This window comes from Pseudophryne corroboree, chromosome 1 (assembly GCF_028390025.1).
Source record: "Pseudophryne corroboree isolate aPseCor3 chromosome 1, aPseCor3.hap2, whole genome shotgun sequence".
In the NCBI taxonomy this organism is placed as follows: Eukaryota; Metazoa; Chordata; class Amphibia; order Anura; family Myobatrachidae; genus Pseudophryne; species Pseudophryne corroboree.
Window position 1 is genome coordinate 58,773,626 of NC_086444.1, and position 17,717 is coordinate 58,791,342.

At 43.7% G+C, this 17,717-nt stretch overlaps 1 protein-coding gene across 1 annotated transcript; it reads right to left on the minus strand.

The window, feature by feature from the left end:
* Positions 1-448: 448 nt before the first annotated feature.
* LOC134909328 (uncharacterized) lies at positions 449-17,004 on the minus strand. The gene is made up of 9 exons (XM_063916512.1): positions 16,909-17,004; positions 14,856-15,089; positions 11,920-12,126; positions 9,210-9,443; positions 8,491-8,644; positions 5,331-5,440; positions 3,863-3,976; positions 2,282-2,428; positions 449-587 (listed from the first exon to the last, which is right to left on the minus strand). Exons 1-9 carry the CDS (start codon positions 17,002-17,004, stop codon positions 453-455), a joined length of 1,431 nt encoding a protein of 476 aa, XP_063772582.1. The 3' UTR covers positions 449-452.
* Positions 17,005-17,717: the final 713 nt, after the last annotated feature.

A 17,717-nucleotide genomic window follows, 5' to 3' on the forward strand; every position in this document is an offset into this window, starting at 1 on the left:
CCTGTACAACTTTAATCTACCTATACTGTGATGAGATAGACTGAAACATTGGCTGACCCATCAGTTTCAGCAGAGAGTGTACTGTTCTCTAAAACAGGATTGATTGCAGGTCTTCATGGAGCAGCAGAAGAATAGCGCCACCTTTGTCCATGTAAAATTATTACAACAGATGCACTTAAAAGTTACCAACACAACTTGATCAATCAACTGCAGCGGATCTTAGTGTTGGAGGTTGCAGAGCACATTTTCATCTCATCTCTTACATATATAATAGTCCGCTACAAAAGCCTCTGAGTAACAGTCTTTGCCTTGTTGTGTATAACATTTTCTATGGTATCCCAGCACAGTGCAACATGTTTATGCTGCATATTAAACGTCCGTGGAATAAGTTCAGTTCCATAGTAACCCAAGCACACACTGATACAGTGTGTCTGGGTAATAGGCAGTAGGGATTATGGCAGGTTAACAGCTTGATCCACCTGGAATTTCGGAATTTTCTTAAATTCTTGCTGCTTCTTTCGGAAGAGCTGTGCCAGAATGTGGTCAGACGTGGCATGGAAATAGTCGTCCATATCAAGTGTTTCCAGCTGGAAATATATAGAGACAGTTTATTTATATCTTTCATATTATGCATAAAAATATTACATATTTAAAAAAAAAAACTACTTACTTTACAGAATATCGTAATCTTGACGGTAATTTTACTAAGCCACACATTTCTACAGTGGAGTTAATCGGGCAATAATATTGAATATAAAAACAGGCATGTTTCATATGTTATAGCATTGCCCCTTTAAATGCAGCATCTGATACTGTCAAATATGCCGTGGCTTTAAGAAGCACACTTAGTAAATATACTCCTAAGATTGCAAAATTCTAGTTGCATGTTGAAATCAACAGCAGCTACTATAGCTGGTTTAGGTTGGACTGTCCATCTGAAAAATCAGGGGTTGGATAGCTCCCGCCAAAGCTATTTAGCAGGAACCTTCATAGACTGTATTCATTTTTTGAGAACCTCCATAGACTGTATTCGTTTCCTGATTTTGAATTTTTACAATATTCGTCCAGCAAATACATACAGTAGTTATAACATATGTGTTTCTGTTGTTTGTTACGGGCACTGCACTCAATGAAGTCATCGATTAAACTCAGTTACGTTTTGTTGATACTGATAACATAGATTGTACAAGGCAATTTGGTATATTTCATTTTTTTATAATTTGACTAAAATAAAATGATGATCAAATTCTAATGTGACTTGTTTGGGTCTCGTAGGGTAGGACAAGGAATGCACTTGGGTATATTTGTGCGGTCAGGTCCTAAACTAAGAGGAGGGGAGGAAACTGCCGTATGGTGTTTGGGGGATGAAAGTCACCAATGGGTTCCAGTGATGAAGCCCCAGTTTGGGGCATAAAGCTTTCATCTAATAGCAAACACAAATTTCAGGTCTTCTAAATGTTTAAATTTTTAAAACTATTTAACTATACAATGCTGGCTATAGACAATAAAGCACAATTTTTGTTTTCATTTGTGCCAATTGTTGAAACTTCTTCCTTTTATCATTTTTTGTATCACTTGGGCGTGCTCAGTGGTTCTGAAGGAAACAAGTGCAGGGCAGAAAGGTTCCTACTGGTACCAAACAACTGATATTTGGGGTGTTTCCATCTAAACCCCAGAGCAGAATATACACCCACCTTTACGGGGCTTTTTGATAGCAGCTATAAAATTCAAATTTCCATTAAGATTACAGCACTGAACAAAAACTGGTATTGGAAACCAGGATCACAAAACTGAAAAATGCCATTGCACACAATGAGAAAATTACTGTAATATTGCCAATTTTTGGCTGTTGCAAACTATTTTAGGTTCTCATTGTAGTAAGTCATTTGCTGACCATACTGTCTATCCTTTGTCTGTGGGATCTCCTTAAGCCCTGACTGACCAGATCTTTATAATTTTATTTTCCAAGTGTTAGACCAAATTGTGTTGCAAGTATATGCCCATTACAAGTTATGGGGGGATAAGATCCTGGTAGCATTGTTTTTTTTTTTTTTTTAAAGAAAACCTCCTATTGAAAAAGAAAAATGCTTAATTTTATTTTATTAAAGTTAATTATTAATTATTTTGAAATGAGTATGTAATCGTATATAGCAAACTTTTAATTAAAATGATGATTTTTTTAATTTTATTTATCACTTTCAACTTGGAAAAGGAGATAAGAGCAAATAAAAGTTTGTATACAGATAAAACCAGACAATAAATGACAGTTACTGTATCATACCTGGTTTCCAGTGCTGAAGGCCAGTATCATCAATAAGTCCTCATCGCATACGCTTTTGATGTAATGCTGGGTTCCGATCGGGAAGAAAAACACATCGCCAATACCGACTGTAAAATCCTCAACAGGTTTTTCTCCAATTATTCCAATCTGAGAAATAAATGTATTATTCAGTCCATGCTCACCTGGTTATATGCCACGTAATGACAAATACTCTGCAGAAGCTATGTAATGCTACCCTCTGTGAGAGCGGATTCAGTATGATCAACCGGCGGACGGGTTGCCGGCTGTAAATATCCCAACAGCGGCATCCCGCCCGCCAGAATGCCAACAGTTGGCGAGCGTAAAGAGTCCCCTTGCAGGCTCACTGCGCTCGGATGCGGGATTTATTCCCACTCTATGGGTGTCAAGGACACCACGAGTGGAAATAGTCCTGTTTTGCCGGGATTCCGGCTGGCGGCATTGTCGGCTGTTGGGATTCCGGCGTCGGTATCCTGACCGCTGGGATCCCGACCGTCAGCAAATTGAACGAATCCCGTGCGAACATGTCCTGGTGTGTAATAATAACGGACAGAGGGGTCACATCAGGGCCCAAACCAGTTACACTAGGGAAGCCAAGTCCACACTGGACCATGGGGAAGATGTATACCACCTTGAACAGAAACAAGTGGAGAGAGATAAAGTACCGACCAACCAGCTTATAACTGTCATTTTCAAACACAGCCTGTAACATGACAGTTAGAAGCTGATTTGTTTGCATTTTATCTCTCTCCACATTATCTCTCTCCTAGGCTTCATACAGATCCCCCATGTTTGTTGTACTATATACTTACAGACTTACATGTTTGTTGTGCTATATACTATATACATGTTTGTTGTGCTGTTGTGGTATATACTTAATCTACAGTGCAGTAGGATATATAATAAAAATTTTGTAAAATACTATAAAAGTACAGGAAACATCCTGGTAACTTCTAATATCCCCATTTCTGCAGCTGGGACAATGGAAGTCCCCCTACAATGAACTGATGATGTCACTTGCTATTGATAATACCAAGGTAATACATAGATATTTATACTGTATATGTAGAAAGTCCTGTAAATAATATCTGTACAACTAGTCTTTTCTGATGTCATCACTTATAATCTTTGAGTCCTGATGTCATCACTTCAGTGGTCATTAAGAAAACTTGTGTATTGCTAGGAATAACCCACACTACTTATTGTCACCTGGCCTACAGCTTTCAGCTGCTATATAGGACACAGAATGCCCCAGTGACTTGTAATATCATTATACTTTACAGCAGGAAGTGCATCATGTCACATAAAATATACAGTTTACCACAACTATAACATTATAGATCTCCTGTGGTATATTGTGTTTATATGATCATGGAAATGCTCAGTGACTTATAATTATTTAAATCACACATTTTTTTGAGATACTGTAACTGTCCGACCTTATGACAGACCGCCAGAAAACAGCACCTCCTACAGGTTTACTAATAGCAGCAAATGTAAACTGTGCTTAAAAAAAGGTACGTCTTATAGCGATAGATAGGTATAATGTAACGTCGTACTCACCTGGCCACAGCCGCTAATGACATATCCCATTTCGTGTGCATTGAAGTGGAAATGCGGCTGTCTTAGGCCATTACTGGTTATTCTTAGGGTTCCCAGAGTGAGGGTGTCACTGTGCTGGGAGGAAACACAACAACTGTCACATTAACAAATCACACATCGCTGTGCATTATACTAACTGCAGTGGCACATATTGCTCATTATACTACTACAGTGCCACACAACACTCATTATACTAACTACAGTGCCCCTCATGGCTGATTATACTAACTACAGTGTCACACATTGCTCATACTAACTACAGTGCAACTCATGGCTCATACTAACTACAGTGCCACACATGGCTGATTATACTAACTACAGTGGCAGATATTGCTCATTATACTAACTACAGTGCCACACATGGCTGATTATACTAACTACAGTGGCAGATATTGCTCATTATACTAACTACAGTGGCACACATTGCTCATACTAACTACAGTACCACAAGCACTCATACTAACTACAGTGCCATACATTGCTCATTATACTAACTACAATGGCACATATTGCTCATTATACTAACTATAGTGGCACATATTGCTCATTATACTACTACAGTGCCACACATCACTCATTATACTAACTACAGTGCCCCACATGGCTGATTATACTAACTACAGTGTCACACATTGCTCATACTAACTACAGTGCAACTCATGGTTCATACTAACTACAGTGCCACACATGGCTGATTATACTAACTACAGTGGCAGATATTGCTCATTATACTAACTACAGTGGCACACATTGCTCATACTAACTACAGTACCACAAGCACTCATACTAACTACAGTGCCATACATTGCTCATTATACTAACTACAGTGCCCCACATGGCTCATTATACTAACTACAGTGCCCCACATGGCTCATTATACAAACTACAGTGCCCCAGATGGCTCATTATTCTAACAACAGTGTCCCACATTTCTCATTATTCTAACTACAGTGCCCCACATGGCTCATTATACTAACTACAATACCCCACATGGCTCATTATACTAACTACAGAACAGTGCCCTACATGGTTCATTATACTAACTACAGTGCCCTACATGGTTCATTATACTTACTAATGTGCCACACATGGCTCATTATACTAGCTATAAAATCACAGATTTTCTGATACATGTTCATGAAAGCTGCTTTCACAGACAGTTATTGGTGAGAACCAGATTCTCTAATAGATGTTGATGAGAATTAATTGTTCTGATACCTGTAGAATTGACCTAACATTTAGGATCTATGGGGTGAAAGAAGCCAATATGTTGCTTCCCATCTGTCAAAACCATTTATGTTGGATATACTTTATGGCTCAGGGGATAACATTATTCCAACAAAGGGGCAATTTATTACATCACTTTGCTTTTATAGAAAGGGAAAGTGAATGTTACTTGGAATACTTTACACACAGTAAAGGCACTTACTGAATTTACAGATTCACTATAGATCCTCTCATTGGCATTTAGGCCAACTCCATTCGTCCGGTGGCGAGCCCACTGAATGATTCCTCCGGGGAAGATGAATTGTCTCGACCCTAAAATACATCCAATAATATACACAATATATTATTGTGTATATATACACAATATATACACAATATATATAACTAATATACACCAAGAGACAAAACGTATTGAACTGTTATTTTCTCTCAAGGCTGCATTTGTGGGTGCATCAGTGCCGCCCCCCCCCCCCCCCCCCCCCACACCGCTGAAGTGCAAAGGCATCGAATCGCACAGCGGCAATGCCTTTGCACTTCAAGAGTATCTCCCAACCAGCGCAGCTTTAGCGTGCTGGCTGGGAGCTACTCATCGCTCCCCGGCCCGCAGCAGCTGCGTGTGACATCACGCAGCCACTGCCGGCCACTCCCCACACAGTCCGGCCATGCCAGCGTTGGCCGGACCGCACCCACGAAACGGCGGCCAAACGCCACCGTATCACCCCCTCCCGCCCATTGACCGCCTCTGCCTGTCAATCAGGCAGAGGCGATCGTAGCGCAGCAACATGCGGTCATGCGCCAGCGCACTGCGGCACCACCACATGCGCAGTTCTGACCCGATCGCTACGCTGCGAAAAACTGCAGCGTGTGATCGGGTCAGAATGACCCCCTAAATCTCTCCAAATACTTAAAAAAAAATGCATCTCAATCACTTCACTAATGCGACAAAATTAGAATGCGCAGGTACACTGGCGCTGGAATTGCGTGCAGCAGCTACGCAACTCAGACAGAGGTCCGATACAAATGAGCTGCACCATGCATTGTTGTACTCAATCTGCCACCAATTCCTTAGTACGAAAGCGCAACTCCTAGTGCCTAGTACATTATAAGCGTCTTTGTATGTGGCTACAATGCAAATGAAATGCTGAATTTAGGGTATGAATGTCCGAGACCTGTGACATCATCATGGCAACACCCTCCACCATGATGCAATTTGCATCATTGCGCAGAATAGTTTGGGGCATGGCACCGCCGATTATGTAATCGTGTCACTAGGACATACCTCTCGGAGGGCCAAAAATGAAGCAATTACAGCAGGGGGGAGTGCAGTTTCCCAGAATGCCCCTGGACGACTAGACCAAGCGATTTAAATAAGTAGAAACTGTTGCTCTGTCACTTCTAGCACCGCAGAAACAGCTGCGCTGAATCCTGTTTCAATGGCAGAGTGATTTGCAGCCCCCCGAGCAGCGAGCTGGCCCACTGTTAAGTGATCTGATTTCCATACAGAACAACTAAGGTTTTCTAGCAGGTAAACTGAGGAGAACTGATTTTATTATCCACATCTAAGATGTTGTGCAGAAGTTGCAAAGGAAGCGTAATCCAGGTTCTGGGTAACACTGTACAGCATAGGAGTGTGTCAGCATATTTAATGCAGCCTCAGGACGAGAGGTAAGGCAATCTTACTCCCGCCGCCATCTGCTTATTTTCATACAAAAGAGCCACATTCATATTTTCCGAGAAGGGTTTCAGAGACTCAGTAAAGAAAATATTACAACACATCCCCCTGACCTCTGTCAGGACACTTAGGTGGTCTTGTAAGCAAACAGGTCGACGGTGTGTTCAAACCGTGAGTCTGTGAAGTTTTAATCGTGGACGCAGTAGATTTTTTTTGTGTGTGTCAATTTAACTGTTCAATAGCAAGTTTCAAAGCTGTTCACTGCACAATTCACCACATTCTGTGGGGGTCATTCCGAGTTGTTCGCTATCAGATTTCGGTCGCAGCGCAGCGATCAGGCAAAAAAACGGCACTTCTGCGCATGCGTATGCGCCGCAATGCGCACGCGCGTCGTACTATTACAACAAACGATGCAGTTTCACACAAGGTCTAGCGAAGCATTTCTGTCGCACTGCTGGCCACAGAGTGATTGACAGTAAGTGGGCGTTTCTGGGTGTCAACTGACCGTTTTCAGGGAGTGTGTGGAAAAACGCATGCGTGCCAGATAAAAACGCAGGCGTGGTTGGGGAAACGCAGGCGTGGCTGGCCGAACGCAGGGCGTGTTCGTGACGTCAAAGCAGGAACTGAATAGTCTGAAGTGATCGCTAGCGCTGAGAAGGTTTGGAGCTTACCCTGAAACTGCACAAAATTATTTTGTAGCCGCTCTGCGATCCTTTAGTTCGCACTTCTGCTAAGCTAAAATACACTCCCAGAGGGCGGCGGCTTAGCGTTTACATGGCTGCTAAAAGCAGCTAGCGAGCGAACAACTCGGAATGAGGGCCTATATTTGGATGCTTTTCAATGGCAGAATTTGGCCTTAAGTGTTATTCGTCCCATCATCAGGACCAGATAAGCAATGCAGAAGGAGCAAAAGGTCTCCACATAAAAATACACTAGTCCCATCATCATGATAGCATGATAATGACCAGGCACAAGCTGGCCACACGGTCAGCCATAATCATTTCTGTTTTCCACACAAAATAATGCAATTTTTATACTTTTACATACTGTACTTAGGGGCCTATTCATTAAACAGTGAAAATAGTGGAGAAGTGAGCCAATCAGTGTTGAGGTAACATTTATAAAATGCATTTTCTAAAATGATACGTAGAAGCTGATTGGTTGCCATGGGCAACATCTCCACTGGCTCACTTCTCCACTCTTTTCACTGCTTTATCAATGGACCCCTCAGGGAGACAGACTGATAGTAAAAAGGTGCCCACATATCACTGACCACACCCAAATAGCACTGACCACACCCACACAGCACTGGACACACCCACACAGTACTGGTCACATCATCCCCAGGCTCATGTGGCTTTTAATTTAGCCCTATACATCCTAACCATTCCCCACAGCAGAATTAAATGAGCAATTGCTGGACCATCATATCTGTGCGACACTCAAACACTCGGTTAGGATGCCACACACGCCGCGGCTGGTGCAAGCCATGACTGGTGCAAGCGGCACTTGTTCACCACTGCTCTGCTCTGACATACTTACACAACAGCGGCAGGATCGGGGACAATGCAGGCCTGAACGGGATTGGCGGAACAGAGCATTGGGAAGATACGCCTGATATTCTTAAAAAGCAGCTACAGTTATTAATGTGTATGTAGTACTTAAAATATCAATAGAAATAGACATGCACCTTCCAAGTCGTAAAAATACTTCCAGACGTCCGAGTCATTGGACTGTACATAGGCGGCATTTTGGATTAGTTCCACCAGGTTTTCGGGGAGGTTTATAGCTTGGTCTTCTTTTGGTTTCTCGAAGCTTCTGATGAAATTGACGCCACCAACTGGCTGAGTGAGGCAAGAACCAGGGAAAACAAGGTTGATCAACATGCAAGTTGTAGATAGTTCAACCCTAATTACAATGGTTATGTTGCACAGCGGGGAGCAGCTAGATGAATGCATACACCTGTAATGTTAGGTGCAGCCTGCTAGGAGAGTGTATCAAACAATGGGACTATTTTGTGTATATAATTGGAAAAAGTATGTAAGGGTGGATTTATACTTTAAAGTTGCATCACCACCTTAAACCACAAGCATTTCTATTCTACCATGTTACAGTATTGTGAGTCCTGACTGGGAACTGCAGTGAATGTTCTGAATCCACTAGACCACAGGTTCTCAAACTCGGTTCTCAGGACCCCACATGGTCCATGTTTTGCAGGTCACCTGTAGATTCTTAAAATGTGACAGTTGGTGATACACAGAGCACCTGCTGGGTGACATGGAAAACGTGAACCGTGTGGGGTCCTGAGGACCGAGTTTGAGAACCACTGCACTAGACCACCACCGAGTAGACGATGAAGGTAACTGAACTAGAGTTCCACCACAAATACATCTTACGTGTAAAACTGACCTTCAGTGACCTTGCAGCAATGTCCTCCGGCGTCAGGTAAAACGCGTCATCCACATCAAGTGTTTTCAGCTCTTCGTGAGTAGTAAAGAACAGAAGGAAAAGGCAATCTTCATCACCCACGTTCTTCACCCAATGTAGGGTGTTCTTAGGGAGAAAGATGACCTGGCCAGCTGTAACGTTGTAGGTGGTGACAGTGTTGGCCCCATCATCAACTATCCCAATCCACGCCTTGCCCTGGCACGAGAAACATCCGAATTACAGAAAACCTACAAATGTCTCCATCAGGTTTTCATTAAAAATAAAAATCTTCCATGACAACTGCAAACTATGGACGTGCAATCAGGTGCTTCTGAGTGGAGAAAGTGGCATCGCCACGCCCATCATTCTGCTGGATTGGGGGCTTTGGGTCAGCGGTGAATGGGGCCGCGCCCAAGTCCATTGTGCAGGCAGATCTTGTGATTTTTAGAACTGTGCGTGATTCTTAGATAAGCGTACGCATCTATGTGCAATTCTGAATTGTACAAATCTCAGTCGTCTCTCGTCTTGTGGCTAAATGGGTGTAACTGTCTGGTAACGGGTAATTGCACATAGTCCACGTTTAGTTATTAAGGGGAACATTTACTAAGCAGTGATAAAAGTGGAGAAGTGAGCCAGTGGAGATGTTGCCCATGGCAACCAATCAGCTGCTCTGTATATTTTTAAAGTATGCAAATTATGAATGTTACGTCAATGCTGATTGGTTGCCATGGGCAACTTCTCCACTGGCTCACTTCTCCACTTTTATCACTGCTTAGTACATGTCTCCCTATGTGCCATAGGCGTATAGACAAATTCTGTGTGGGCTATACTGAGCTGTGTGCATGCCAAAATCTGTCAGTGATAGGATTGGTATGTGCTGATAATGATAACAATTTAACCAATCATATGGATAGAGTCAGGTGGTTGCATACTGTAGGTGCATGCAAATCAGCAAATGGGCAAATTTCTGCATTTGGGGCCTGATTCATGTTTGTAAGTAAACCAATACAGCAAGCAACTGGGCAAATCCATATTGCACTGCTGTCGGTGCACAGGTTCCCTTAGGTCCTGGGGGGCACACACTGCATTCGCTGCATTTTTTTCAGTAATTACATATATGGAGTTTGGCATCCACTGCGGCAGCCTTGAGAAAGGGGCATGATGCCTCAGCCTGCACTAGTGTGGGGTTCTGCCTGGTGGCATTAATGGCATCCCACAAAATCCAGACCCCTAGATATTTATTGTAGGTAGAAGCCCTCATATGTAGCAATTTTGAGTATAATTTGACATACTGTACAGTAATTGCTACATGCAAAAGAGGCGCAGTATGTAGAGTTTGTCACACTCACCACCTGACAGCTGCATTTCTAGCCGATTAGGTGGACACCAGGAAATGCATTCAGCATCCCGGCTGTTGGGTTGCCAGTGGACCAATGCCGGAATCCCGACACCTCTCAGCAGGGGTGTTTTAAGAGAGGAGGAGGCCTGTGTGCAGCCTTCTGCTTCAGGGGCCCCCTCCTCTCTGACTGATGCACAGGTGTTTTAATACTTACCTCTCCTGGGTCCCCCGGCGGTGCCATCCTTCTCCGCAGCGGCAATAGAGTCTGAGAACAGACTCTATTGGGAACACGGCGCGGCGGCCATTTTCCTGAAGATTTTGCTAATGCGCATGCACGAAACTCCGGAAAAATGGCCGCCGTGACATGTTTCCGGAGATTTCAGCAGGCGCAATAGCGATTGTTCTCCCTAGTGTTCAGACTCTATTACGCTGCTGAGAAGGGATGGCTCCAACAGGGGACTCCAGAGAGGTAAGTATTAAACAAATGGGTGCAGTGTGTGCGGGGTGGGCCCCCCTGGACCCTGGGGGCCCGTGTGCCTCGCACTCACTGCACCCATTATAGATACGCCAATGCCTCTCAGGAGACTGACGTTAGATCACCGATAGCCGACAGCTGAGTATCGGGGGAATGGGTTATGGCCGGTGGGGGGGTTAGGCACTAGGAGGGGTTTAGGGTTAGTTAGTTAGTTAGTTAGTTAGTTAGTTAATTACGGGGTGGTAGAGATACTCCCCCCCCCCCCCACTGTCAGGATCTTCAGTGTTGGGTTGCCATAGTCGAGTATTAACGCTTTCACATCGCAATGCCAGGTCCCACCCAGGAATTGGAAACGGGTCCTTTCCGGGTGGGACACGGCATTGGACCCTTACACACTGCCACCTCGACCCGGCAATATGCCGGGTCGAGTTGCTATCGCAGGCGGGGGCGGAGCCGGTATCGCGGGCAGGTGTGAAGGCAGAGCTGGGAGATGAGATAATTTCCACGACGCCTCTCCTTATGCAGTGAACGGGTCCCGGGTCGCATCGCCCCGGCAACCCGTTCACACTGCACCTGACCCGGTATTTAACCCGGGAATAACACTGCTTTATTCCCGGGTTGAATTACCGGGTCAGGCGACCCAGGAATTCTCCATGGCCCCTTTCACACTGCACAGCGACCCATGTTGACCCAGCAATATACCTGGTCGATACTGGGTTATTTTTGCGGTGTGAAAGGGGTGTATGTGACCGCTGGCATCCCAACCGCCGGTATATAGTATGTATTCCATACACCAGTCTGACTGGCTAACAGAATGACTACGTGAATGGGGAGATGAATGCTCGCCCTCGCTCCTCTACCTGCTTTACTACACTCACCTGCACCAGGTAGCCATGCTCGTTAGCATTGAAGTGCCAATGTGGGGCTCTCAAGCCCTTGCTCACAATCCGCAGCGTGCCCACGCTCATTTTAGACTGGTGACGATTAATGCTGGTACCAAACTGCATCTCGTTGTCACTGGAATAATCGTTAGCTTGGTTCCGGAAGCGCGCCCACTGTATAGCTCCGCCTTCAAACTGAAACACCTTGAAAACAAATAATACATTGTGCATATTAATCATATGGGCACGGAGTATTATACTGGCAGTTCCTTGGTGCTTTTACTGGCAAATGATTGGTTGTAAATTTATCAGGGAGAGCCAATCAGCGCTGACCTGTTAGATATTATGCTGGACACTGCTTGGGTGCAGGTGAAGGAAAACTTGTCACATGGAGAAGGTACTGAAATCCATAGAAACCAATCAGAATGTGGCTTTCATTTTCCAATCTGTACTTAAATAACCTACTCGCTATGGGTTATACCATCTGTGCAACCCTTTTTCCTAAATGCCACCAAAAAGGCTGCCGCTTTGGATTTAGTAACCCAGCTTCTTCCAGCTGCAAAGGTTAATAATCTTTCGTCAGCGATGGATTGTTTTCTATTATACTGCAAACTGCCCAAAGGGTTAAATCCTCTTTGGCTAGTTGCACAACTGAACCCCAGCCATAGTCAGGAAAAATGGAGCTTGTCTGTGAACGTGCCTCTGAGATAATAGACATCGGGGGTAATTCCAAGTTGATCGCAGCAGGAATTTTGTTAGCAGTTGGGCAAAACCATGTGCACTGCAGGGGAGGCAGATATAACATGTGCAGAGAGAGTTAGATTTGGGTGGGTTATTTTGATTCTGTGCAGGGTAAATACTGGCTGCTTTATTTTTACACTGCAAATTAGATTGCAGATTGAACACACCACACCCAAATCTAACTCTCTCTGCACATGTTAAATCTGCCTCCCCTGCAGTGCACATGGTTTTGCCCAACTGCTAAAAAAATTCCTGCTGCGATCAACTTGGAATTACCCCCATGGGACAAGTGTACCAGGAAATGTGAAATCACGTTACACAAGTTTTGGTGAGGACACGGTGCATAGGCAATAGGTAGTTCTGCTTGGGTTATATAATAACATTTCCCAAGCTCCTCAGAGCCCTGTAATGAATGAAGTGTGATACGGACAGCTGTAGTGAAGCCACCTGTTACTCTGCAATATCATGTGGCAATAGTACGAGCAGTCAGGATTCATTCACAGTTACAGTAATTAGCATACTGCATCGCACGGGCCAGTACTTAGAGCCTGATTCTAAATTGGAAGCAAAAAAAGCAAGTAATATTGCATTTGGAACAAACCGTGTTGCAAATGCATGGAGAGAAAATACATTGATATTGTTTCTGTGCAGGGTAAATACTGGCTGCTTTTGCATGCAGCTCCCAGATGCTAGGCAGCGTTATTTTTACACTGCAATTTAGATTTCAATTTGGACACACACCTCATTCAAATCTAACTCTCTGCACATGTTACATCTGCCCCACCTGCAGTGCAACATGGTTTTGCCCAGGTGCACAGTTACTTGCTTTTTTGCTTTACTTACAAATCAGAATTAGGCCCTTAGACCATACTTACCCTCTCTCCCAAGAATGTCCAGGAGGGATGTGGTAAGCAGTTGGGTTGCCGGTGGCCATGTGACCAACGCCGAGCCCCCGTACCACTCGGAATCCCGACGCTGGAGGCGCTCTAACACCAACAGCCAACATCCCAAAGGCAACTATCGGGGTCACTGTTAGGGTTAGGACCCGGAAGGGTGTTAAGGTTAGGCATTAAAGGGGGGTCAGCCTTAGGTGACACCCCCCGATCCTTAGCCCTAGCTGCCATGCCCCAAATCTTCATCTTTTGCCACCCCAGGTAGGGTAAGGTTAAATTAGGGGACAGGGGATGGGTAAAATAATTACTCTGTCCCCTGTTTGCATTCTCATTGTTGGGGTGCTGGTGTCTGTCACCCCGTCCAGGAGACTCCAGAATTTCGGAGAGCTATCTCCAACTCACAAGATAGTGGAACAGTATCCTAGATCCACCCACTTCTACAGGGAAGACGGCGGTCCGAGGTCTCAATGATGTGATTCTCAGTTAATCGTGCCCCCACCACCACCACCTACATTGTACAGCAGGTCCCCGATGACATAATTTATGATGCCAGAACCGACAGCTGTGTCTATTGCTGGTTGCCTGTCTGCTACTCTGTGCAAATGCCAGTACATAGTCCTTCCCTTGTGTACATCCACAGGTCCAAATGTGCAAGGACTGAGACCGCCACTGTCTGCACCTGTACGCACTGTAAGAGTGAGTGATAGGTCCTTAGACACCATCATGGGTCTCACCATCGAAACCTGTAGAAGCCCTTTGGCAGGTGCAGTGTCTCCAACCGTGTATGCAGTTGAGTATCTGTGTATGCAACTACTTTCACCCACATGCCAGCGGCACTCCCATAACACGTGCATAAGTCGGGCCGTCTCCTTGCATGCTCTAAGACACCTCCAGTCACCACACTACATTTTCAATGCGATCCTCCCTGCCTACGCCTGACGTTACAACAGCCACTCTGCATGAACACAATTGGGACACATGTGCCGTGCGACTTAACCACTGCGCAGCAGCAAGAAATTGCTCCACTAAGTCCGCCATAGGCAGTTCACACCCCTCAGACTCTAAGGGGTAAATTTACTAAGATGGGAGTTTTATTTACGATGAGATGTTGCCTATAGCAACCAATCAGATTCTACTTCTCATTTATCTAGCACCTTCTAGAAGATAATACCTGGAATCGGATTGGTTGCTATGAGTAACATCCCATCTTAAATAGAACTCCCATCTTAATAAATTTACCCATAAGTATTTCCTGGTAAATTGATCATTTCCAGATCTCCCAGGTGGCTGTAAGCTTACCTTAGATTTGCTGAGGTGGCTCATAAAACTATAGCGACTTGCAGTTTTCTGGCTACTGCTGTCCTGTGGTGGCTCTGAGTCTGTACCTGGGCTCATGGCTTGCCCAGAGTCTTTCTCACTGAAATGACCCAGGTAAACCAGGGATAAAATTAGTACTCCGACGGCCGTGGTGATGAGACAAGCCAGGAAACAGACCATGAAGATTTTCATCAGAGAGGAGGAACGTTTCTTATCCTGCAGGGAGGAGAGAGCAATGCATTATCACCTGTGATGACAAGACAAGTCCAGCATACTGTATGGATTAATCTATTACAAGACAATCAAGATAAATCTCTATTTGGTTGGTTCATATTTTTGCACAGTTCAGCATTTGTATACAAACATTCACATTTGTACCATTATACATATGTATTACAGTTCTATCTGTGTTTTAACATCCTATTAGAAAAGGTTAACGCTGCTCCTCACCTCCGTTTGTTATGTGTGCCAGCGGCCACTAGATGGCGCTCAACGGAGCAATTCAAATGTTGCTCCGCTCGGGCACGCACAGTCTCCACCACTGACGTTAATGTTATATTGTTCCATCATTTTGATGGGTCGTTAACGAGCAATAAAATACATTTCATACAGAAATTTACATTATTGTGCATCTGATTTTTGTCTACGTCATTCTATAAAATTAAGGGCGCGTTGATCTGAGCCGCAAGACAGTGCTATAGGAATATGCATTTGGTCATTTATAAATGTAATTGCATGAAGTATTTAAAGATTTGTAATCGTTTGTGTGAATTAGAGGTTATGCATAATAATAATCTGACTGCAGAGATTGACCTTTGAGCACTGAAGGCAAATACCCCTCAGAGTAATCTTATAGTGTAAACCTATTTCTTACCATCTTTTACTTTCCCTCTGGAGATAATAATGATGCGTCAGTAAAACAACAAATAGGGAAATAAAAGCCAAGCGCAGATTTCATTGGCTGATAATACTAATAAAACACTCTCGTTCAAGGTGCCCTATTTATCACCATACATATTTGTAATACGGATGTGATCAAATATTTTTCACAGAAATTTGCAACGTTGTAATAATATTTTTCACGCTAATTTATCAATCTCTTCTCACCGAGAGATGGTCTCCAATAAGAGCCCGTCTCTGCGAAGATCTGGAAGCAGAGTGAGAGCTTATACTATTGTTGTGATCCTGTGTTCGGGACTTTGGATACAGTGCATGTATTGTACATGCGTGGTCATCAGTGTTCAGAAATGGAGGGAACTTGGAAGATATGACAGATACCTGCTGTGGTCCCTCCTTCTTAAATCACGGGGATCGTTAATATTTGCAGGCATACTGCAAATATTCTTTAAGAAATGCTAGGGGTGGTCAGTATCCTATGTTGAATACTTTTACCATTAATGGGGGAGAACCTGATGGATTCCCACCATCGATGATACAGAACTACCAAATGTTTCCCCCTTCCCCTCCCGTCCCAAGGTGTCAGGACAGAGAGACTAGCTCCACCCCCCCCCCCCCCACCCAATATTCCGAGTCCTGCAAAGCCCCATCACCAGGCTCTGATTGCCCAGTGCATAGTAAAGCAGGTTCAATGGTTCCCTTCCACGCCATCGAGGTTAACCATCAATGGTACCCTCGATGACCATCCCTAAAATATGGCCCTTAATCTAGGTATATGGTCTTTATAGATCACTTTTACATGAAGTCACAGGCACCATTGTTCAGGTATTCATCAAGATCTTCATTTTGGTCAATAAACAAAAGATGTAGGAACACAGGATGAAAGCAGCGTCAAGATGAATCTACCTTTCCCACTGTAGCATATTGGGCATTTTAATTACATATTATCACATCTCTCAGAACGATAGAGATATTTTTGACATTCAAAAAAAAATAAAAAATCATAACGCTCAGATTTTCTCCATAATGCACACTAAATTATTTACATTGATTGATTAAATGCCGTACACCTGAAATATATATATATATATATATATATATATATACATATATAATTTTTATTTTTTGGGGCATTTACCTGTCCGGGTTCAAAGTGTCTTGGCTGCTGGTGATTCTTATTGGGAGAGAAATGTTCCAGCCCGTTTTCTTGCATCTCAAACCCTTGGTTTTCCATTATTGATGTAGGAAAAATGGTCCAATTGTTCTCAGTGTGATCAGTGTCTGTCTGTGTGTAGTCTGGATTGCACTAGTGCTTCCTTTTATAGTTATTTCACAAGGAAATAAGAGGTGTTTGTTTATTACACATACAGGTCAATCTGATACAGCCAATGGTGATGCAGGATATTCTCCAAAAGGCTAAGAGTAAGGAAATGTACATCCATCCGTGAGTTGCTCAATAAGCCCAGTGTGAGTCATGCTGAGGTGACAGAAAATATAACCGAGCAACAGGAAAAGCCAACTTTCTTAACTTTTTATGAAATTATACTGTATATCTTAGAAGACTAGAAGCAGCAGAAAGAGGGGGTATCAAAGCATTGAGGGAGATAGAGGCTATATAATCCACAATTCTAGTGGAGATGTATCAAACTTGGAGAGAGATAAAGTGGAGAGAGATAATTGTCACTTTTAAAACACTGTGCGGATGCACTAAACATCGCATCCGCAATGTGAAACATCCCACCAATTATCGGGTATATACCAGCATTAATGACACCGTTATGTACCTATTGAGTAATGCCATCTAAAGATGGCATTAGCCACTGGCTCCAAGCTCCGAAATGTGTCACATTCTGGAGCTTGGTACATATGGGAAATGCGGAAAAATCTCAGAAAATTGTATTTTTGGCCACATTTTCACTGCCTGGACATAGGCAGTTAGAAGCTGAT